Source organism: Rhinolophus sinicus, linkage group LG01 (genome assembly GCF_036562045.2).
Source record: "Rhinolophus sinicus isolate RSC01 linkage group LG01, ASM3656204v1, whole genome shotgun sequence".
In the NCBI taxonomy this organism is placed as follows: domain Eukaryota; kingdom Metazoa; phylum Chordata; class Mammalia; order Chiroptera; family Rhinolophidae; genus Rhinolophus; species Rhinolophus sinicus.
In genome coordinates, this window is record NC_133751.1 from 91,250,971 (window position 1) to 91,276,332 (window position 25,362).

The 25,362-nt window shown below is 36.8% G+C and overlaps 1 protein-coding gene across 1 annotated transcript in view; it reads left to right on the forward strand.

The window, feature by feature from the left end:
* Positions 1 to 587: 587 nt before the first annotated feature.
* The window catches only part of GBE1 (1,4-alpha-glucan branching enzyme 1), a 253,758-nt gene continuing 228,983 nt past the window's right edge, over positions 588 to 25,362 (forward strand). Inside the window, exon 1 of the mRNA XM_019732062.2 lies at positions 588 to 901. Within this exon, the coding sequence (XP_019587621.2) occupies positions 777 to 901 (125 nt within the window). The 5' untranslated portion in view covers positions 588 to 776. The remainder of the gene's footprint in view (positions 902 to 25,362) is intronic.

Below are 25,362 nucleotides of genomic sequence, written 5' to 3' on the forward strand. Positions count from 1 at the left end.
ACAAAGGCAAAAGGCCTTTTCTTTCTTTCTGAGGTATGGGGAACGGGAAAAGTTCTTGCCATGCTTTCAATTGTCAGCCATTGGCAACCCAGAGATTAGTACCATAACACCAGAGTATCAGAGGGACTATTCCAGGATCCTGCCTCTTATGGTTCAATTCACCAGACAGGGAAAACCAAGCAGATTTCCGGTTAGGAAGCGATGTGAACATTTTCAACGGTATTACTATATCCATAGTGGCCCTTTCCCCTCACTGTGAACTTACTTGATCTGTCTGAAACACTGCCGCTACAAGAAATTCGCAGAACTTTAAGCAAGTTCCTGTCCAAGAACACCACATATACATTTGAAGGGGATGCCGCCAGTGGGAGTTATTTAAAGAGAAAAGCGGAGGGTTTGCTCCGGGGCCAAGGCTGGGCTAGGTCGGCTAGACCCGTCTCCTCGGATTTTGCGGGGTCCAGCGCTTTGGGGGAGGGAAAGGGCAGGTCTGACGGCCTCCAGGTGGGAGCCGCACGGCTGGGAGGAGGGCCTCGGCACCTCCTCCCCACTCGGGACGTGCGTCCGGGGTTAACCGCGGGTCCCGCTCCTCCCCGCCGGCGGGGGGAGCAGGAGGGCAGGCGGCCGTTCTCTCAGGCTATAAAGGGCCTTGGGCCGCCACGGCTCGCCTCAGCGTCCTCCGGCTCCGCCCTCGCCGCCTTCCTCTGGGCTCGAGCTCCGTTCCCGCTCAGGCTCCACTCGACCTTCTCGGGCCTCAGCTACTCGGGCTGCGGCGGAAGATGGCGGCTCCGACCCAGGGCTCCGAGGCGGCGCTGGCTGCTGCTTTGACAGACGTGCCCGAACTAGCCCGACTTCTGGAGATTGACCCGTACCTGAAGCCCTTCGCCCAGGACTTCCAGCGCAGGTACCGCCTGACTCTGTCAGAGTTCGGCTCCCCATCCTCGCATTCCTCAGAGCGGGACAGCCGGCTTTCCCAGCGCAGGCTTCGGGCTCGGGGTTCGGGCCCTGTTCGGCTCCCGGGCGCGTGGCCCCGCCCCTCGCCGAGCCGTGGCCCCGCCCCTCCCCAGGCCCGTGGCCCCTCCCCTCCCCAGGCCCGTGGCCCCGCCCCTCTCCGGGCCCGCCCCTCTGCCAACTTGGGGGGTGGTGCCTTCAGAGGGTGGGCGAGGGATTGATTCCGTTAGTTACGTTCAGTGGCTTCTGGAGTTGTTGCTTAACAACGCTGGCTCGCTGACTAGACGCAGATGCGCTGAGTAAACTTTTCTCATCGCCTGTTCCTTCCAATCAGTGCTTTTGCTCCATTGAGTACGTGCTCTGGCTCCTAGTACTCGTTGCCTCAGGTGCTGATGGGGAGGGAGGCAACGCTGCTGTAGGTTTTCTGACTTTTCTGTGCACCGGAGTGGTCCTGTGAATTAGCGTTTGCGTAAAACCCGGCGTGGGCAGTGTCGCCTTTAAATTTTTCTAGTTCATTTCATAGCAGAGACTGTGGTTTTTATATCCAACAGGATTCTTTCAGGCAGCTTTTGTTCTTATATTACCCCTTCTCAGAGAAGATTAGGCCTAGCTTGGGCACCCCCCGCACCCCCTGCCCCTGGGCCAACAGGGAGGAGTAAACGTCCAGCAACATTCACCTGTGTTTGGCATTGCCGTCTTAAAGACGGAGAAAGGCAAAGAAAGACAAACTTCTAGAGGCCTGTTTAGGATGCTTTAGTTTTAGGTTGACTCTAATGCTGTAGTAAATTGGTTTACCACAATGAAGTTGCTGGTTTTCTAATTCTAGTTGTCAGCTCAACTTAACAGGTATGCTATGAAAGAGTTTAGTAGTTGTTATACTAGTTATAGTAGTTACATTTGTGAGATAAGCATGTTGTGATTTAATGGTTTCTGCCCTCTTAGCTGAGCCACTTGAGAATAAAAACAATTATGGCACTAGAATGTACATGGTCAAATTCTCAAGTAACAGAAATTCTCTAGCTAGTTAGCTATTTTAGCTGGAAAGAAGCTGCATTGGGTGTAATGAAATACTGTTGATAAGGAATTTGAAAAAAAAAATCTTAAGATCATCACCTGGCATTGTCACTTATTACCTGTATTCAACCTGTATTCAATTTAGCAACTGTTTATTAAGGAAATCCTGCCGGACACAAAGTTGAAAACATCTCATTTCAGAGCTTGTATATCCGGATGAATGAGCCCTCAAAATAGTCACCTTGAGCTGTTGCTCAGTTAATCAGATGATTGGGCCCTTATATAAGCCATATGGTAAATAGGCTTGTGAAGTTGCTTTAAGTATTTACAATATATGCTTTCAAAGAAACAATGCATAACCTTCATAGTTCAAGATTAGATTTGATTTAGAGATAGTCAAAACATTTTAGAATGAAAGATGGTGGCCAGACTTTTTCATGTGATTAATAATGGACTATGCTTAGTAAAATGACACGTAAGACATTTCTAAAAGAAGAGCTGTGGAAATGTTTTGTCTGTTTCTGCTCATCCCCCTTTTAAAAAAAAAAATGATCGCAAGCAGACAGACATCCCTTGTTAAGTGTTTCTTTCATGCAATTCACTTCAATTCCATTGGGATCCAAGCAGTTATGATCTTCTGTTATGGTTTGTAAAAACTAATGAGAGTGACCAAGACCAGAATAAAGAAGTGGGGGCAATCCAGTGTTCTTGGTGAGAATGCTGGTCCAGTGGACCCTTGTGCCTCACTCTGACCTGGATTCTCCTTCTGGCCATGGTTCTGAGTAATTGCCATTTTCCAGCACACATGTTCCATTTAGGCCGATCAGATAGTAATTTGACATTTGGCAGTGGTAATATTTATTTATTTTTATTTATTGGGGTGGCAATTGTTAGTAAAATTACATAGATTTCAGGTGTACAAGTCTGTAATACATCATCTATAAATCCCATTGTGTGTTCACCACCCAGAGTCAGTTCTCCTTCCATCACCATATATTTGATCCCCCTTACCCTCATCTCCCACCCCCCACCCCCTTACCCTCTGGTAACCACTAAACTATTGTCTGTGTCTATGAGTTTCTGTTTCTCATTTGTTTGTCTTGTTCTTTTGTTGTTTTTTGGGTTATATACCACATATCAATGAAATCACATGGTTCTCTGCTTTTTTGTCTGATTTATTTCGCTTAGCATCATAATCTCAAGATCCATCCATGTTGTCACAAATGGTCCTATTTCATCTTTTCTTACCGCCAAATAGTATTCCATTCATCTATTGAAGGACATTTTGGTTGTTTCCATGTCTTGGCCACCGTAAACAAAGCTGTAATGAACATTGGAGCACATGTGTCTTGATGTATAAATGTTTTCAGACTTTTTGGGTAGATACCCAGGAGAAGGATTGCTGGGTCATATGGTAATTCTATTCGTAATTTTTTGAGGAACCTCCACACTGGCAGTAGTAATTTTTACTATTAACAATTGAAGAATAAAAAAATTCCTCCTTCATAAAATTTTGTTCTGGTACTTTCCTATTTTGTGTTTATTTTTTGTTATTTTATTTTATTTATTTTTAATTAAAGTTTATTGGGGTGACAATTGTTAGTAAAGTTACATAGATTTCAGGTGTACAGTTCTGTAATACATCATCTCTATTTCACATTGTGTGTTCACCATCCAGAGTCGGTTCCCTTTCCATCACCAAAAATTGGATCCCCTTTACCCCTTACCCTCTGGTAAACACTTCTGTTTATTTTTAATAAGCCACCGGTGCAGTGTGTCTTTGGCCTAACACAAATATGCAGCCTATCAAACATTTAGGTGCAAAAAGTATGCTTATTAAGGAGTGAAGAAAATTTAGGGTAATACAAACAACAGTATGTAAGAATGGTGATGGGAGAGGCAGTTTCTTCTCATTGGTTGACTGTCTCATCCTTCCCCAACCAAGGTATCTTCATTAGAAATTCTGTTATGTACATTTGTTGTTCTTGTTTACCTTTTCTTTAACTGTAAGGATGTTGAATCATGTGTGAGGATTAGTGAATTACTCTGTGCCATGGCAGTCACTCAAGGATGTAGGCTAAGGAAGGCTTCATTTTGAAACATGCTTTCTACAGTGTCAGTGGCAAGAAAAAGAGAGCATGTTAAAGTATGCACTCTGTTTCTTATAGCTTTTGCCTGAGTCACTTCTGCTGATATAGTGGCCAGTGCAAGTCAAGTGGACTTCTGTGCCGTGTGTGTGGAATAGAGAATTGAGATTTGTGAATGGCCTGAAAAACAACACAATTGCAACAACACTTGTCTATACCCTGTGTTTAAAGTTTATATAGTACTTTTAGATAGATACATTATGGTATTTGATTTAATCCTCATAACAAAACCACAAGGTAGGAAGGGTGGGCATTTTTGTTTTTCCTGTTTTACAGATGAAGAACCTGAGATTTGGTTTAAGTTCTTATGACTAATTAGTGCTGCAGCTGTAGTTAATCTTTCCTTATTAAAACTGTTCTCTAAAAGTTCACAAACAATGACTTCTTGGTAATTTAGTGAATACCTCTTTCCTCCTCTTTATTCCTAGTAATATAAAACTGAATTTATGTATTTTTTCTACCCAACCTGTTTGTCCCTTTCTACCCTATCTGTGTGGTGTCTTTCTTCATCTATCAACTGCTCAAGCCTAAAACTTAAGAATTATCCTTAGTTACTCTTCTCCCCTTAGTTACTCTTCTCCCCTCCTTTTCTCTAATCTCCAAGTCTAGTCAATTATAGCTCCTATTTTTCAAATATGTGCCACTCTACATTCCTGCGGTTTTCATCTTACATAAGTTGCTGCCATCTCTAGCCTGATTTACAAAAACAAGCATCATAATTGTTCCCCATTTTCAAATCTTCTCAACAATTCTTTACGGCTCTTAAGGTATACTGCAGACTCTTTCTCATGAATTACAAGATCTTATATTATCTGGTCTCTATCTATATTTTTAGCTTCATCTTTGGACCCTCCCTTTCGGTCTGTACCATCTAGTAAGAGGGAGCCTAAGGGTAGAGAAGTAGCCGGGATGCCTGGGGGCCATTCTGTAAGGGACACTAAATTAACACTAGAATAAATTGGAAACATGACATTTGTTTTACAGATGTAGTCTTTTCTTAAATATTGAAGAGTTTTATTTCTTACTTGGTGTAGGCTCACAAGTAGTTAGAGATCTAGAAAAATCACTGAATGAAAGGTGAGAGAGAACAAGAACTAGAAATATTTTCTGCTCTTTATCAGAAGAGTGACTCTTTTAGCTTAGTAGAAATGAATTAATACATGAATCCTTTTCTTTGTTTAATTTTTATTAATAGAAAATAATTTTCTCTATCTCATCAAATAGGTCTTTAACAAATGTTTAAATACTATCAGTTTGAAGTGTGCCAGAATGTTCTCCTGTCTTGGATGATACATGTTTGGTCTGGCCCTAGGTCCAGCTGTACTTTTGTGCATACTGTTTCTTCTGCTTCTACGGTATGTTGTAAGTTCCTACACGGGCTTCAGGACATAGCTTAGATATTTATGATATGCCTTCCCTAACTTCTCCTCATTTTTCAGCCTTCCTCCCACCAACTTGAACACTCTCATCCTAAGGATTACCATCCACTGTACTGTCGTCGTCTTTCTGCGCTTTTGTATCCTCCACTAGATTATTTGCCCTCATAGGTGGGCTCCTTATTTGCACACTTGTATTCTCAGTCTGTAGAATACCTGGCTTATTGGAAACAGTACAGTATTTGAACGTGCAAAAGACTGAATGAATGTCTTGTTTTTCTCTTTTCCACATCAGTAAGTCTCCAGTCAACTCACCCAAAGCTAAAAATGTTGGGAATGCTAGGCCTGATGGACAGCGAAGAAGCAATAGTTACCAGGAGGTTATGTGTGATAATCTGGGGGAGGGGAATATGTCTTCAAGTGAAGAGCTAAAGAGAACCAGAGAAGATCAAGAAAATCATTATTAATTAGATACTTCCATATTCCACTGAGACTAGTGGTTTAATCACTGAAGGAATACTCTGAGAGAGCCTCAGGTCAAATTAAGTGCCCAGGAATGGGAGGAGAAGGTTTTGTGAGCTCTAGTGTGTTAAGTATTATAATTACAGTGAACGTCTCTATTTTGTTAGAAATAAAAATAGCTTTTACATTGGTATCTAAATCAGAATTGGAAAATAGTTTGGATTCAGTGTTATCAGCAATCACGCCAAAAATTGATTCTCACAGCACAGAGTTTTAAATCATAGCTGAATGGCGCACTTTTATTTTCCCCTCAGTGCCTGGAGAAGTTGTGGGCTCTGAGGAAAGTCAAATGTCAGTGATTCTAGAAGGCAGGGAAGAACAAGAAGCTTACCAGATGCTCCTCACCTGCTCTTCTGTACCAGTGGATTCATTTGCCCTTTGCAGCTGAGATCTGTACTAACTCCACAGTCACTCCTGCATTCTCTATAGTGAAGGGCAAGAGGCTGTGGCCTCTTCTCATTTCAGAGTGCCTCAAAATGACTTGATGGAGGAATTTGGTTTCATTTAGGCTTCTGCACCTGCTGCACAACTTCCTGAGAAGCAGCACTTTTTGTGGTAACTTCTTAGGGAATTCAGTTCAGCCCCCACCATGCTGGTCCTAGTTAGTAAGATGATGATACCGTACCAGTGAAATGTGCTATAGTTTTGGACTAAGTATATCATGCGACTGTTACTTGAAAACGTGTTAAATTTCAGTTAAACATTTATAGATATTAAAGCAAAACTTAAAAGTGTTTTCATTGGAGAGAATTGCTGCTACTACCAGGTGCCTTTCACTCTAAAGTAAGTTTATGTTTTATTAAAGAGTAGATGCTCTTGTGGTGATGTCTGTGCATCAGTATATGTTCACCCCTGTTTTGAATCCAGGGGTCTTTGTGTTTAATATCCAAAAACAGCCCTCTTCTGTTTTGTGTTTAGGGTAACAGGAATCCAGTACATTGCCAAAAGGTAAAATTCCACATTAACCATATGTTATACATTCTGCATTCAATAATTTATCACACAATTCTATTGCAGTTTATTTGACATTGTTTAAGTTATGGTGACTAACTTGGAAAACTTGATTGATTTTTGATGTTTAAATGCTCAGAATAATTTAGATTCTAAATTTAGTTCCTTCACATGTAAAACGGAAGAAACAATATAAAAATATTGCTGGTTGACCATGTTGCAAAGTACAAGAGCAAGTCAAGACTTGAATTTTAACTCTCGTAAGTGCTAAATAGTTTGGAGTCCAAGAAAAAATTAATCGGCTTCTGTGAAACTTCATTTCCTCTTCTGTAGAATATGGATGGGACCCACCTTGTAGAGGGGTGTTAGGGGATCCTTCTTTTTCCCAGTAGAGCGATTGTGTGAATGAGGTGAGGAGGTGGTAATTTTAATCATAGTCTAATAGAGAAGGAAGAGAATATGTTTAAACTTTGATCCTTAATTTGGAGAGGAAATAATAAGGCAATTGCCAGTTTACTAGAGCTGAAGGCAAGATGAGTCCGGGATATAATGAGCACAAAGCTCCTTTTATTGAGAGAGGTAAATGCTAGCCTGCAGAAACTCAAAATCACTCTTCTCTTGATCTTCCTGTTCTTTTTTTTTCTCTTCTTTCATCTGATTGCTAAGTGTTCATATTCTTGGGCATCAAACAGCTGCAGGGATTTTCTCCCTCTTGAACTCTAGATGATTGGAGGCATGGTCATATCGAGTTTACTAATAGCAGGGATAACTTTGAAAATAAGAAGAAAAATATGTAATAGCAGCTTAAAAGTTTGAAAATGAAAGAATTATACACTGGAGTCTGAACGTATAATCTGTTCATAAGAAAAAATAAATAAAGCCTATATCTTGCCTTGTCTTTCCCCCCCCCCCTCTGTTTTCAGTTGATGATTTCAGTTATTTTCAATATGTTTGATTTTGCAATGAGATGCATAATACAAAGGAATGGAATATTCATGTGTGTTTTAGTAGGTCTATAGAACAGTGAATTAAAATGAGACAGATTTCTGGGTATATACTCTAGGTGTGTAATCTAAAATATGATAATCAGAAACCAAGTCTGCAAATATACTTGTATAGGTAAACTTGAAGTTTGAAAATATTTACCAAGTGAGAATTCAATATTTCTTTTGCCAATGAAATCATGTTACTCAATATTACAAATCTAATTTATTTTCATTTTCATAAATGATAAGCAACTAGCCACAGCCTACATTTAATTATGAATAACTGCATAAGATAGATATGGCCTCTGTTACAGAAACATGATAAAATCAGTTAGGCATTTAGGTCTGTGTAACAGAAAACCCAACACACCCTTAGTTAACAGAAAATCCCACAAAGTAAGTTATTGAAACGGAGGTTTGTATTTTCACAAAGACAGTGAAGGTAAGTAATTTGGGCCTTAACCTGGACCCATCCTTCTATAGTCTTTACTGTAATACTTAGAATATATGGCAGGCATATATTAATTTTCCCGTAAACTCCATCTAGTTCTTTCAGTTTACAGAGTATTGAGCAAAACTGTCACATGGTCATCCTCAGCTAAAAGTGAGCCTGGATTATCAAGGCATTTAGTTGCGCACACATCTTCCTGAGAAATGTCCTTTTGCTGCTCTTGTGACAGCTTCCCAAGAGGAGACTACATCTGGCTAAAGATGGACAGTTCCAGCGAGACCCTGATGTAGTTCCTCAACATTGTATCTGTGTAGAAATCCTTCTGATCAGAATCCAGATATTTCCACTCCTCCTGAGAAACATGTACAGCCACATCCTTCAATATCACCAAGCCCTGGGTCATGCCTTTCACGTTACTAGACCTGATCTGTATTTTTCTGAACACTTTTCTTGGGGAAATACAGAGACTTTTGGTTGCTCTGGTCCAACGTGAGCCGATCTGGTCTCCTCAGCTACCTGGACCCACAACTTGGGACCACCCCCATCTTCTCTTTTTAATTTCATAGATATTTTACTCTTTAAAATACAGCGTTTTGAGAGGAAATGAGTTCATCAGTTACTAATATTTTTTCCTTATCCTCTGAGCTCATTAAAAAATGATCTGATTTATCAAGTTAGTTGGAGAATATTGTGTTTGTGAGGTTAGAAAAAAGAGCTAAATTAAAGATGTCAATTAATGTATGCCTAATCTTTAAAACACAAATTGTCTTTTGTTATCTAAAGACACACAAGCTTATGAGGGCTTTAGCATTATACCTTTCTGTGCTTTTCTTTTTATGTATTTATTTATTAAATTGTTTTTTGACATTTATTAGTTTCAGGTGCACAGAACAATGTACTAGACATTTATCATTTATGTCCGTCACACAGTGACAACCCCCCTCCCGCCATCCCCTACCCCTCCGACGTCACACACAGCCATTACATTTCCATTGTCTCTATTCCTAATGCTGCACTCCGCTTCTTGTAACTATATATAAAATTGTGTATATATATATATAAAATTGTAGTTGACATTCATTATTGTTCAGTTTCAGCTTCAGGTGTACAGTGCAGTGATGTGCTTTTCTTTTTAAAGTTTAAGATGTGTAACTACCGTCCTTCACAATATACCTACCATAGACTTTTCGTATAAATGTAGGATTTTATCATCACAGTCAAGTGTCGTGTTTTGTCTTCCACAATGGGACTAAACAGCAATTTGTGGAAGAATGTGATTCCTGTCTGATGTCAGAATCTAAGATCAATGATCTGGATTCTTATTTATTGTCTTTCCTATGAGGTTATTATCCATGATCTTTCTATGCTATTATTTGGAGATAATGAGTAACTAATGTCTGAGTTACTGTTGCTTTTTAGTTGTTTAAAAATTTTTCTCCGGAGGACTGGTTATTCAGGATTCTGGAAGTTCACAAGCTGTATAGTTCATGTGTGTCATTTCTATACTTCCCCCCTCCCCAACTCTTATCTGTCTGCATTAAAACATACTGATACTTTTGTGTGCTTATTTGTGCCTTTTTTTTCTTACAAATTTGAGTTTTCCATCCTCTTGACCATTTCAATTGGCAGTGCTGTTTTGTTGCTGCTCTCCCTGTAGTATTAGGTAAATCTCTACTCATAAATGCAGCATATAAGCAGGAAGTTCTTAGAAAGAAGAGTGTTATAAAAACTGAAGTTTGGTTGTAGCAGGTTCAAAGAACCTTTAAAGAGAGCATTTAAACCTTTTAGAGAACATTTAAAAATATAGTAAATTTAGAGAACTGCAAATTGTGTTAGGCTAGATTTTTAAAAGAAAAATAATTTTGAAATAAAGATAGATTCATAGGAAGTTGCAAAAGTAGTACACAGAAGGCTCCTGTACCCTTCACCAAAATTGCCCCAGTGGTAATCTCTTACTTAACTACATATATTGCAGTATCAAAACCAGGAAATTGACATTGATACCATCTACACACCTCATTCAGCTTTCGCCAGTTTTTACATACTCATTTGTGTGTACATACTTTGCTGTTTTATCACAGGTATATATTAATGTAACCACCACCAAAATGAAGATACAGAACTATTCCATGACCAATAAAGAACGCCTTCTTTCTTTTGTATTCATGCTGGGCCCTTTCCCTCCACCTGTAACCTTTGGCAACCACTGGTCTGTTTTCCATCTGTGTAATTTTTTTTGTTTTTAAATGTTGCAGGAAAAACTAAGATACAGGTATTTATGTACGGGTTTTATTTCTCTGGGAGATATGCCTAGGAGTGTAATTGCTGGGTCATATTGCAAGTGTATGTTTAGCTTTATAAGAAATAGCCAAACTGTTTTCTAGTGTCTATACCATTTGCATTCTGACTAGAAATGTATGAGGGATCCAGTTTACCTGCATTTGGTTTTGTCACTTTTTTTTTTTTAATATTAGCTGTTCTACTAGGTTTGTAGTGATAGATTACCGTGGTTTTAATTTGCATTTTTCTGATAGCTAATTTTTTTGAAAATCATTTAAAATATTATTTATCACCTATAGTATATTCTCTATGGTGAAATGTCTATGTCTTTTTTCCATTTTTTAAGTGGGTTGAGTTTTCTCTCTGTTTCTTTTTTTTTCACCTTTGAGTTTTGAGACTACTTTATATATTTTAGCACAAATCCTTTGTCAGATACTTGTTTTGTAAATGTTTTCTCCCAGTCTGTAGCTTGCCTTGTCATTTTCTTCTAAACAAGGTCACTCACAGAGAAAAAAAAAATAATTTTGATGAAGTCTAATTTATTGATTTTTTTGTTGTTGTTCTTGAGTGGATTGTGCTTTCGTTGTCTTATATAAGAGCTCTTTTCCTACCTCTAAGACTTGAAGATTTCCTGTAATGTTTTCTCCTAGAAGTTTGTTTTACATTGAACATTTGAGTCTATAACCCAGTTTGAGTTATTTTTTATATAAGGTTTGAGGTTTAGGGCAAGGTTTAATTTGTGGCTTATGGATATTTGGTTCCTTTTTTTCAGTTTTATTGATAAATAATTGACATACGTCACTGTATAAGTTTAAGGCATACAACGTGATAGTTTGGTTTACACGTATTGTGAAATGATTAGCACAGTGGGTTCAAATAATAGCCATCTTCTCGTGTAGATACAATAAAAATAAAAGAAAGAAAAAAAGAAAAACAATAGTTTTCCTTGTGATGAGAATTCAGGATTTACTCTTTTAACAACTTTCCTATATACCATAGAGCACTAGTTATAGTATAACAGTTAGTTATAGTCATCATGTTGTATGTTATATCCCTACTACTTACTTATATTATAACTATAAGTTGGATACTTTCTTTTTAAGATCATAAAGTGATAGACTTGTATTGGGAAGCCACCCGGCTAAAAACAGTGTTTAATCAGCTCTAAAATATATGAACAATGACAATCTTTATGTATATTACAGATTATTGAAAGCAGCAGGACCTAATTACCTGTCAGTTTTCTTATTTCTAAGATCTGATTTTAACTTTTGGTTATTATCATAAGGCAGCTCCAAAACTTTAGGAATGGGGAAAAATAATTTGTGAAATATGTAATATTCTCAAGTAGTTACCTCATGTTAGAGTTTTTTCAGTTTTTAATTTTCATATTGTTTTGTTTGTCATAACATTGATTTATATTACAAAAATATATAAATGTTTATATAGATTCAACTTGTAATTTTATTCTAAAAATTTTATTTTTAAATTTTTTGATTATAGTTGACATTCAATATTATTTTATATTAGTTTCAGATGTACAGAGTGGTGATTAGACATTTATATAATTATAAAGTGATCCCTTGATAAGTTTAGTACCTACCTAACACTATACATAGTTATTACAATATTATTGACTATATTCTCTATGCTTTACATTCCTGTATTGAACTTGTAATTTTAATTTAAGGTTTTTCTTCATGTCTTTTACTTAGAACCCACTTATTTGTCATCATCACATATTCTTCAGTTTTGCATTGTAAATAATACTGCTTTTAAAAACAACTTTCATTCATTTTGTCTGTTTACTTGACTTAAAAGACAAATAAGTCTCCAAAATTTTTTTTTTGCTATACTCTCATTTGTAGGAATGAATTTGTTAAATCTTAACTAAGGTAATGTTAGTATTTCCTAAATTTACTTTTTATCTAACTGAAATTATCCTTTGGTTTATTTCAGGCTTGGTATTTACGTTGATGTCGGTCAGGATTCTGGTGCTATTAATATATTAGAAATAAGAGCATGTCAATTTCCAAACAGAAATTAGTTAGATGTGAGAGATGAAAGTTATTAGTACATTTATTGGGCAAAATTTGGAAAATTTATAAATAAGATAGCTAAAAATGTATCCATCTTTAAACAGAATAGAGAGGAACTTTTGAGGTTTTGTTCATTTTACAATGATTCTCTGTGATGAGTCTGAGACACTAACATCCAAAAGAGACTTCTGCCAACTTACTGATAATAAGTTATAACGATCCCAATAATAATTATTATTACAATTTATGCATATATATGTCATTTTACACACTGTGTCTGAGGGCTGCGTTTCTAGGAAGCTCCCAGGTGATGCTGATGCTGTTGTTTCACAGATAATATTTGGATTAGCAGGGCATATGGTCCCAACCTTAGTTCAAAACTGAGTTTACTAATGAACCAAATTTTATTCTGTAAATATTTACATTATGTGTTCTTATTTTTTTGAAAATAAGTAATCCATATATACTAATATGGTTAACTAGAGGTTATTTAGTTTTTTTAATGGTCACAATTATTTTTCTCCGTATTGTAGGTTAAAGGGGTTTTATTTTAGTTTTATCAAAGTTGCATTTTCTTACATCTGAATTGTAATTTCATGGTTGCATATTGGTCTTTAGGATAAGATACAGAAGGTGACCCCATAGAGAAAATTATTCCCCACACTGGTGGTCCAGCATGTACCTGGGCATCTGAGCACAGACTGTTTTCATTGATTTGATTATTTCACAAACCTTTTTTCAACATCCTCCCTGTCCTAACTATTTTGCTCTGTGGAAGCAGAACAAGTATGTGTAAGATAGGCTTCCCACCGGACAGGAACGCTAATTGGGAAGATGAACAAGTAAGCACATATTTCTGCATAAAATTCAGAGTAGTACAGATGAAAGCATATGCTTTGCTGTTAAGGAAGGAGAATAGATAACACAAAGAAGTTTATTTGAATTGCCTTAAATTCTTAAAATTATTTCTCTTTAAAAGGAGGACTGAGTCTTGAAGAATATAGACAAAGTCTATGAAACTTTTCTGGAAAGAGTCGAAAGTATGATAGCTAAGACGTTTATCTTCATTGAAACTATAATAGAGTTATGTGACCTTTAGACAGCTTTTGTAGCTCTTAAGTGAAAGTTTACTTGCAAAAATGGTTCAGTTGCAAAATGTGCTTGTGTAAGAACTGCCACATTGTGTTAACAACTGAAGCCTGTTAGTCTGTAAATTATACTTGATAAAATATCAGTAAGTTTGTTTATAACAGATGAGCACATCTTGGAAGGGATCGTGGACTATTTTTAGAGGCGATGCGGCAATTCCTAAGTAAGCTAATGGCACTTATTCCTGAATGAGTCAGGGGGACATTTTGGAGTGTCACCCCGTAGGCGGGTTCCCACAGATGCAAATGAACGCTAAATTCCTCCTCTTAACCCCATCCTTAGGGTCTCACCTAGATCAACACTATCCAATTCAAATATAATATGAGCCACATACGTAATTTAAAGTTTTCTAGTAGCCACATGATAAAGGTAAAAAGAAACAGACAAAAATGAACTTTTATAATATATATAATGTAACCCAGTGTTTTCAAAATATTGTTCTAATATGCAATTAAAAAATTACTGATGAAATATTTTACATTTGTTTTTCACACTAAGTCTTTGGACTTGAATGTGTATTTTGCTCTTACAGCACATCTCAGTTGGGACTAGCCATATTTTCATGTGGCTGGTGGCTACCACATTAGAGAGTGCAGGTTTAGATTATATATTGAGGAGAATAGCTTTTATAGAAAGAGTTGGTATGACCTGTCCAGACATTGAAGGGGAAGATTAAGGAGGGAGAAAGTTTCACTCAGCTATGTGTTTATGGTTAACAGGGGAAAGAAAGAGATTCTGATTTCGCCTAACAAAAGAGAGTCAGTGATTATTGACCAATGACTTTTTGTTTATACTTGAAGAGAAATAAATGGATGGTGTCTTAAATGTAAATGTGGAGACATGCCACATCCTTAATTAACTGGGGCTGACTAAGTAGCCACATTTTCCCCAAGTTGTTTGGTATGATTTTGTCCACACTATTTTTTTGCTTTAGGAGACTCTTGTTGATGTCATATTTTCATATGCTGAATGCATTACATCTGTCCCGTAAAGCAAAAACAAAAACAAAAACAAAGTAAAACAAAACAAAGACATAGGTCAGCCAAAGTAAATCTGGTCTTTCTTGATAAAGTGATTGAGATCAGGTGGCTTCTCTGTGCTCTGAAAGTCCTAGACCTTTCAGGATGTGCCAACTTCACTTTGACTCAGTCCAAATAACAGTTGTTCCTGACTTCCTTCTCCTAAGAATCTCGCTTATGTGCAGTGACTCATTATGACTTGCATTATTCCTGAGTTGGTCTCTGCTTGTAAGAGAGAAAGGCTTGAAAGGATTGCTCCTCAGTCACTCTTCCAACTATCCACAGTGTGTTGGGTGTGTGTGCGTTCACAAACACATGTGTCTTGTGTCTTAGGCTGTTTTCTTCATGACTTGATTTTCTTATTTCTTCTAGATGGTAGTTTCTTCAGTGTTTATACTTTTTATTTATTTTGTACCTATCACATTGCATACTTAGTAGTTACCCTCGTAATATTAGTTAAAAACATTACCATTTATAAAAGTATGTGCCTTCATGAGCTGTCCCTCAGATTCTTCTTATGAAATGCTATTTTCCTCACTGTGGCTGTTCAATGCATGCTGACTCACTGAACATCTCTGGGGTACTAGAGGTGTGTTTTGAATTTATGAAAAGAATATATTTAGGGAAGACATTATTCTCTTCTAGGTGTTTTCCAGAAAGCTTAGAATAGAGGTTTCCACTTAAGGGGTACTGCAAGTCGATATTGACTGGGGGGGGTCCTGTCAAGCTTGTTCTGTAATATTTGAAATACAGGAATATTTATTACCACGGTTATTGGAGGGTCCCTAGAAACGCTTGAAAGTAATTCTCCTATCATGTAGTGGTCTGTGGTGGGCAAAACCTCTCTCACATACAGCTTAACCTTTCTCATGTCTAATACTACTCATGAAGAAGATTGTAATTTGTGCATTGTGCTTTTATCAGGTTTCTGTTCCCAATGCAGTTAGTGTAATTTTTCATTTAGTAACAGTCCTCGGGCAATTCTGTTTAACAGTGTTCTATTTCAGAACATTCTTCTATTTATAAAAACTTCTTTTGCCTCAGGCCCAACATGTTTTTCCAGCCAGGCCAATAGTAATTTCTGTCTTCGCTGGCTTCATTCACCTTCACTGTTAAAATTCTATATGGGTTTCCTAGGAATGGCTGGCTGGCTTTTCTTTCTCTCTTTCTCTCTCTCTCTCTCTCTCTCTCTCTCTCTCTCTCTCTCTCTCTCTCTTTTGTTTATGGCATAGCAGTTGCTAGGATGCCTGTGCTTTCTATTTGATGATATTATTTCGGTTCAAATCTGTGTTAGTTTTCTGTGTTGTAAACCAGACTTTGTTTTCTTAATGAATAGAGTTTTAACTTTCCGCCTGAACTTTCAGTAATCCACAAAATTTTCATGACCAGCAGTATTCACACTAGAATAAGAAACTGTTTAACTGATTAAAAAAAACAACAGCAACAACACACATTGAAGTTCTTTAATAGGTAGCAAATTTCCTTTTTAAGGTGATATCTTAAAAGTGAGTGAAACAAATTACTTGAATTGCCATCCCGGATGATCATTAATTGGGCTTGAATTTGGCTTGAGACAAAACAGCATTCTAAGTTGAGGCTTTTGAAGCTGCTCTTGGGTCTGAATTTGGTAATAATGACATACTTTAGAGGGATTTATATTTTTAATGGGGAAAGTCTCATAAACAGAGACATACAAGAGAAAGCCTTTCTTTGTTCTTTTATCATTAGCCGCTTCTGGTGTATGCTGAGGTAAATTTTGAAACATCTTTTATATTATCAAAGTTTTCAAGAGATTTTAGGGTATATATAGAGAGACCGAGGGCAAAACTAAAGTTAGAACTCTGGCTGTGCTATAAATATGTATTATATACATTTGTATATGTCATACGTATTGTGTGTGTTTCTGTGTATAAGTGGCTTTTATATCATGTCTTCTCTAACTTGGAATAGACGTTTCTTCATTTATTGTGCTGATATCTGTGTACAAACATTGGAGAAAATGGGGATTTTCCTTTCTTCCGGGATAGTCAGCATAGTGTTAAAAAAAGGAGAAAAGAAGAGTACTTTTTTGGGTTACAGTTTGCATTTTAAATTTCATTGCTGTTCCTCTCAACTTCCATCTGTGTTGACATTTGGGAATTTTGCTGTTGCTCTTTCTCAAGTGGAGGGGAAAAGCTTAAAACAGAATTTACTCTTTTAAATACAACCGAAGCTCTATCACATCATGATTCACTCCAGGTTTGACTTCTTTTTCTTTGGCTAAAAAAACCCAGACATTTTGTTGAACGAAATGTTTCTCAAGCTTAAAACACTACTAACTATTATACGTTATTAACAACCATTTTTTGCACTAATAGAAATTCAGGCTGAAAATGCAATGATAAGTATTAAAATTTTAGACACTTAATATTTTGTGGCATCCAAGAGATGTTTTCATACAGATGTAGTATTAGTTAATTGATATTTATTAATGCCATTTTGGTTTTATTTTATTTTACTTTCCTTTTAAATTGAGGCTCAATTATAACCTAGTAAATAGTAAAAATGTGGATAAGCCACAAATAGCCAGATTGGGTATTGTATCACTTCTGTTAGCTCTATGCTCAATTTTATTATTTTTTTAACTTTCTAAATTCCAAGCTTTGGCATTTTTCTTTCTCCCCCTCCTCTTCCCCCTCCCCCCCCAGTCTGTGTGTGTGTGTGTGTGTGTGTGTGTGTGTGTGTGTGTATTTGTGTGTTAGAGAGAGAGAGAGAGAGAGAGAGAGAAAGAGAGAGAGAGGGAAGAGAAGGGAAGGAAGAGAAGAGAGATCTTGGCTGAATAATTAGTTACCTGGATTTCTGTCCAGTGACTAATAGGATCCCTGTTTGATTCCAGTTTTGTTCAGTTTGGATCATAACAGAACATCATAAATTGGGCAGTGTAAACAACAGAAATTTATTTCCCACAGATCCAATGCCTGGTGAGAGCACTCTTTCTGGTTTGCAAATGTCTGCTCCATATATTGTTACCTGACAGATAGGGGAGAAAGGGGGGGTGGAGAGAGAGAGAGAGAGAGAGAGAGAGAGAGAGAGAGAGAGAGAGAGAGAGAGAGAGAGAGAGAGAGAGGGAGAGAGGGAGGGAGGGAGGGAGGAGCAAAAAAACAAGCTCTTTCCAGTTTCTTCTCATAAGGGCACTAATTCCATTCAAGAGGGTTCCACTCTCATAATTTAATCACCCCAAGGCCCCACCTCCTAATAAAATCACATTGGATTTCGGATTTCAACATAGGAATTTTGGGGACACACAACCATTCAGTCAATAACAATTTCCTAAGGCTCTTTCTAGTTTTTCGTGTTTGTGATGAGATCTTTTACATAAAAATAGTTTTTAGATTTTAAACAAATTGTGTGCATGTGTGTACAACTGTATGTGCTTTCCAATACTCAGGCAATACAGTAGGAGCTCATCATAATTTCCTAATACAGCCATTAGACAGACTAGTGATCATTTAAAAGAGTAATCAGTTTTAATAATGACGGTTGCCTGATTGAAATTAAGGAGTAGTAGATTTTTTGGGGCCATTAAATTTAAGGACTGTGGTAGGTAAAAAAAAAAAAAAAAATAGTACAAGTCTCCCAAAATTTGTTGCCTTCAAATTGGAAAGACTGGGATCATTAAATGTTCCAGGGTTTCTGGGAAGCAAAGCAGAGGCCTGGTTATAGGCATATGTAGCATATAATTCATTCTGTGTGTAGCATGGAAAGGCAGTTAAGGTGTTTATTTCCTGAAGCCGAAATAATTATAATGAAATTCTTTTGGAGAACAATAACGTTGTATGTGAGGTTTTATAAGATCTGAGAAGGAAAAGATATTTTAAGAGCATTTATTGCATTTTAGATTTTCTTACAAGAAGTTAACAATAAATAGAGTGCTAACTCTGGACTGAGCAGATACAATGGTTGTCATACCAACAATTAAGCATTCATTTTAATAATGTTTTTGACAAGAGTCTAAGCCATTTTTTTTTCACCTTCCTCCCTGACTAGTACATCAGAAATCTGCAGACATACTTAACTTACAAAGAATGAAAGGATGCAAATAATTTATACTAGATTTCTTTGTGATGCTTCTGTGTTGGCGTGATGTAGTAGAATTGTTGTATGTTAGTGAGTGTATTTGCTTATTGACTGAATGCATTCATGAAGAGTGAGACCCTTCAACATAATTTCCATATAATCTTAATAAAGCTAACTGGTAATTCCAGAGACAACTGTACATTCATTAGGTATCAGCCATATTTTTGTGGTAGCTGAGCTTTTTATTCTGTCTCCTTGCATCCTATTTGTTTTCCCCTGGTTTTATTTTTGGCTATAACCTTTAATTAGATTTTTCAGCTGGTTAGCTAATTAGAGGAAAGTGATAACACCCTGTTTCTCCGAAAATAAGACCTAGCTGGACAATCAGCTCTAATGTGTCTTTTGGAGCAAAAACTAATACAAGACCTGATCTTATTTTACTATAATAGAAGACCGGGTCTTATATTACATTACATTATATAAGACCCGGTATAATATATATTATCATATCATATCATATCATATCATATCATATCATATCATATCATATCATATCATATCATATGTCATATCAAATACCGGGTCTGATATAAGACCGGGTCTTATATTAATTGTTGCTCCAAAAGACGCATTAGAGCTGATTGTTGGGCTAGGTCTTGTTTTCGGAGAAACATGGCAGCTGATAACAACTTAGTGTTATACCCTTATTTATAACACATATTTAAATGATGGTGTTTGCAGGCTAATCCAAGATCAGCCATTTGAGAATTTATGAGAGTTTCAGCTATGAATGGATTTTCTTTTTTAAACTGGTGTCCACCCATATGTAATGCTGGCCCTTAAGAAAAGCCAAAACAAAACCCCAAATCCCCAAAACATAGAATTACAAACTACCTGGCCACGTGTTGGAGACCATCTCACTTTTAATTGTCCATTTCCTAGTAAATACACTAGGCAGAACCTATAATTGCTGGAAATTGCTGCAGTAAGCAGCCAAATGCTACAGGATAAGGCCCAGAATTGAAAATGGGGCTAATGAGATAAAGTCATTGAGAGATTTTGCTTTCTCTCTCTAACTGTGCAAATAGCCAAGAATAGTACCTCTGGATCACCTGTGGGTCTTGTGAAAATGAAGATGCTGCACGTCTGACAAGTTCCCAGGGGCTGCTGCTGGACGGCAATTTGAGTAGCAAGGTCAAAAAAATGCATGGAATTGTTGATTATAATCACTGCCCACCTTTTTACCCAATATTATCACTTTATTTCTTTTTCTTCCTTTCTTATTCTTTTCTTACTTTTTTTTGGCCTTAGTCGCCAAAACATACTTACCTATGTTTTCAATGAAATCATAATCTTAATAGATTATAAGAATCTAAATTTCTTGTTTTCTCTGCAGTGCTTGTAATGCATAAAAAATATATCACTGCCAAATTCTTGCAAATCTTTCAGCTAAGGTTAATTTTGTGCTTTTGTCCCTATTTTACAATAAAGGATTCTGTGCTGTTGCTACTTTGAGAGACTCATCTAAGATGGTAGAATTTCTCTGTGCCAAGCGCCTACCTCAGTCTAATTATCTTCACATTGTGCTAAAATATCCCATGTTAAAAAGAACAGAGGTAGTCAGTGATCATGTGAAGGTTTTAGTAGAAGTTGCACTGTTTGCCTCAAAGCACATTCTCTCAGGTTTTTTTTTTTTTTTTTGCCTGTGGAAAGGAGTTAATATGTCAGGAGATTTCACCACTACTGAATCATTATTTAAATTTGCAAATAGAAAATCATTCATTTTGCTACCTGACTTTTCTTAAAATCATCCAGCATCTAATACTTATATGTCCACACATGCAGAGAAGGAAATTATTTTCTTCTAATCTGCTGTGGAAAATTAATGCATGAAAATACATGTTGGCAAACTGCTCTGTAGCAGTAGTCATTTCAAAGGAAGGTATGTTCATTTTATGAAGGGGAAGCAGTACGCATGGATTTTGGGGTGAGATTAGGTTTGAGTTTTGGCTGTGCCTTAGGACTTTATTTCACTGGTCCAGCATTTCTTCCTATGTGAAAATGAGTCAAAAAATACTTATGTGCCAGAGTTGTTCTCAGGATTAACTTCAGCAGGAAGATGTATTTAAGACATTCAGCATGTTGCCTGGCAGATAGTAAGCACTGAAATAAGTAGTATCCATTTTTAACATTATTTAATATCACATTTTCTTGGAGCTAAGACAAAATTCAGGTATGAGACAAAAAATGAAAAAGAATAGGTTCAATAAAAGCACTGTAATATATAATGGTTAATTTTTATTTTTCATTATTTATTATGGGCTATAGAAATGAACTATAGAAACTTAAGCAAAATCCATGCCTAATTCATATAATGCTTGGATATGTGTTGTTAGTTAAACACAAAAATAAGAAAATTAGCAGAAATATATTCTAAATACGTTAATCCTCAATGGATGATAGCCGAGTTAAAATGGGCTTAATTTGTTTGGGAAGCCTCATGGAAAAGACTCAAGTCAATAATGAAAACACTCTCAAACAAAATCAAGTCAGCTGTAGAATCCGTGCCCACATAATTGTGTTCTCTAAGTTGATGGACAGAGTAAACTATTTTTCTATTAAGGAAAGTTAGATTCTTCGATCCAGACTCTCCTGAAATAGGCACTAACTCACTCAGTGTTTACTAGGAAATACATTAAGTTCTAGGTGTACTTCTGTTTTTTTTTTTTTTTTTGTTCTTGGGCAATTATTGCCCAAGTTGGAGGTAATCAGAATAATGTAGTAATAAATGCTATAATGGTATAGTAACCCCCACCCCTTTTCTGCAGTTTTGCTTTCCATGGTTTCAGTTACCGTGGTCAATTTAGGTCTGAAAATATTAAATGGGAAATTCCAGAAATACACAATTCATAAGTATAAATTGAGTGCTCTTCTGAGTAGTGTGATGGAATCTTATACAGTCCTGCTCCATCTCGCCTGGGACGTTAATCGCCCTTTTGGCCAGTGTCTCCCTCCAAGCTGTATACACTCCCTGCCTGCTAGTCACTTGGTAGCATCCAGGCCTGGTATCACAGTGCTTGTGTTCAAGTCACCCTTATTTTACTTAATAATGATCCCAAAGTGCAAGAATAGTGATGCTGGCAATTGGGATATGCCAAAGAAAGTGCTGTCTTTAAGTGAAAAGATGAAGTTCTTGACTTGATAAGGAAAGGAAAATGTTTTATGCTTAGGTTGCTGAGATCTACAGTGGGAATGAATCTTCTGTCCATGAAGAGGGAAAAATAAATCCATGCTGCTTTTCTGTTGTACGTCAAGCTGTAAAGTTACGGCCACAGTGGGTGCTAAGTGCTCTGTTAAGATGGAAAAGGCATTCATTCCATTTGTGGGTGGAAGACATGAACAGAAAACATGTTTTGATTGACAGCAATGCGTTGGGCCAGAAAGCATTGAGCCTATATGTAGACTTCAGCAAGGGATCCCCTGAAATGAGTGACACCAACCCAGTTACTTCAAGCAAGGGATTGTTACAGATTCAGGAATAGTTTTGACATGTTACCATCTCATATCATCACAAGAAGAAGGCTGAATACAGTAAAACAAGATATTTTGAGGGAGTAAGATCACACATTCACATAACTTTTTATTACTGTATATGGTTATACTTGTTCTATTACGTATATGTGTATGTACAGGAAAAAAACAAGTATATATAGGGTTTGGTACTATCTGTAGTTTCAGACATCCTCTGGAAGTCTTGGAATATTTCCCTCATGGATGAGGGGGACCACTGTATAGAAAACTTACCTGATGACCAAGATATAAACAAATTTCTAATTCTGGAAGGCATCTACCAGAAGGATTTGATGAGCTTCACATGAAATATTTTGCTTAAAATATATAAACTGGCCGATTGGTTGGTTGACAATATATGTATGTTATAGTAATTAAAAGCTGAGGCTTGGGACAGTTGACCTGTGTTCAAATCTCAGCTCACTGACTTATTATGTGACATGGATAAACTATTTAATTTCCCTAAGCCTTAATTTTTAAATCTATAACTCAGGGATAATAATGTCAGCTTTATTGAGATTTTTTGAGGATTAAATGAGATAATTCATATAAAAACTGCCAGGCAAGAAGTAAGTGCTCAGTAAATATTATTGATGGTATAGGAGATATGCATGATAAAGTGATCTTAGGAATTATATTCCAGGATGTACAATTTTTGTGATACTACAAGCTGATGAGGGCAACATAGACAAAACTCTAAATCATACTCAATCCTTAAAATTTTGCTCTAGATTTCTCTCCTCAAGTGACTGTACTCATTATTTTGGTTTTAAATCAGTACTTTCCAAGCTATGGTGAAAGGTAAATCTCTCTTTTAAAAAAAATTTCTACCAGAGATTTATACCTGTATAAAATTCAAAAGAAAAGTTAAAAAATAAGTTAAAAAATACATACAGAATAAAAGCCCTAGTTTTAAAATTATATTCAAATGATACAGAAATACTCTGTACAATTGCTATAAAAGTTTCTAAATGCTTACTCTCAATTACAGTACTTATATCGTCATGGACCAATGATAAAAATTTGGCAGCTCAGCGCTTGTCTATGGATCACACATTTGAGTAGTACTTCTTTTTTTCCTGCTTTCTTTTTGCAGTTGATATCCAATTTCAAAGCCTTGTGATCAGAGAATATGCTTGGTATGATTTCAATCTTCTTAAATTTACTGAGGCTGATTTTATGTCCCAATATATGGTCTATCCTTGAGAATGTTCCATGTACACTAGCAAAGAATGTATAGTCTGATGTTTTAGGATGAAGTGCTCTATAAATGTCAATTATGTCCATTTCATCTAATGTGTCATTTAGGGCTGCTATTTCATTATTTATTTTCTGTTTGGATGATCTATCCATAGCTGTCAATGATGTATTTAAGTCCCCTAGTATAATTGTGTTTTGGTCAATTTCTCCCTTTAGTTCTGTTAGTAGTTGCTTGGTATATTTCGGTGCTCCCTGATTGGGGGCATAAATATTGATGACTGTTATGTCTTCTTGTTGTATAGTCCCCTTTACCATTATGAAATGTCCATCTTTGTCTCTTGTTATCTTTTTCACCCTGAAATCTGTTTCATCTGATATCATTATGGCTACACCTGATTTTCTCTGGGTACCATTTGCTTGGAGTGTCAATTTCCACCCTTTCACTTTGAGTCTATGTTTGTCCTTATAGCTGAGATATGTCTCTTGGAGACAGCATATGGTTGGGTTTAGTTTTTTGATCCAATCTGCTACTCTGTGACTTTTTATTGGTGAGTTCAATCCATTTGCATTTAGGGTGATTATTGATATGTGAGGATTTCCTGTCATTCTATCTTTAGTTTTCTAGTAAGGCTGTGTCTCCATTGATTCTTTGCCCTGAGTAGTACTTCTTTAAATGTCATGTGCATATTAGTTTACTTCAAAATTCATACCTATACCCAGATCCTTTCTCTGACCTTTAGATTCATGCTTGCAGATGACCATCTATCTGTCCCTTTCAGGTAAATGGCACTATGTAACTACTCAGTAGAAATCTGCTGTTATCATTGATTCCTCTCTTCTCCTCCCTTCTTCCCCTGTCATTAGTCCATCATTTATGTCCTATTGAATCTCACTGTTGTTTTACATCTCTACTGCTGACACTCTAGTCTAAGCCCCTGTCATGTCGGATCCAACTTGGAGCCGGCTTCCTGCTTCTCCTCTCCTCTACCCCTGCTTTCATTCTCCATATATCTACAAGTATGATTTTTCTAAAAAAGTAAGTCTGTGTATAACTATCTAATGTCTTTGTGTTTTAATTACAGTTTCCTTGGCTGAACGGTATGGAACAATTACAGTTTCAAAGGTTTAGGAGGCAATTACAGCACACAGAGCAAGTGATTATGATAGCTTAAATTGAGGTGGTTGTTGGGTACGTGAAGACAAAAAACACTGATTCAAGAGATTGCCAAGTATTAAAAGTAATGTGAATAAACCAGAGGCATGTAGACCATTTATAGGTTGTATAGGGAAAGGAATACTATTTTCCTCAAAACCTACTTGTATGCCCCTCAATTCCTCGGGACCATAACTGAGTCAGATCCTGTCCTTTCACAAGAATGATTGGCATATCAAGTAGAAAGCTGAATTGTGTCAGCAGCAACCCAAAAGTTATGTACAGGGTAAATTCTAAGAACAGTAGACTAAGGAGGATGGGACACACTGATATGAGTCTACTTAATTCAGATTGAGCCACATTTATGAGTGGTCTTATCATGAATCTGGATTTAATCTGCTAGTTTGAGCATCTGGAAATGGCTCCAACAGTTTCCTTGATTATTTGACTGAAACTTGTGCTCAACACTGGGTGACCTTTAATATGGTTGAGATGCTTGGA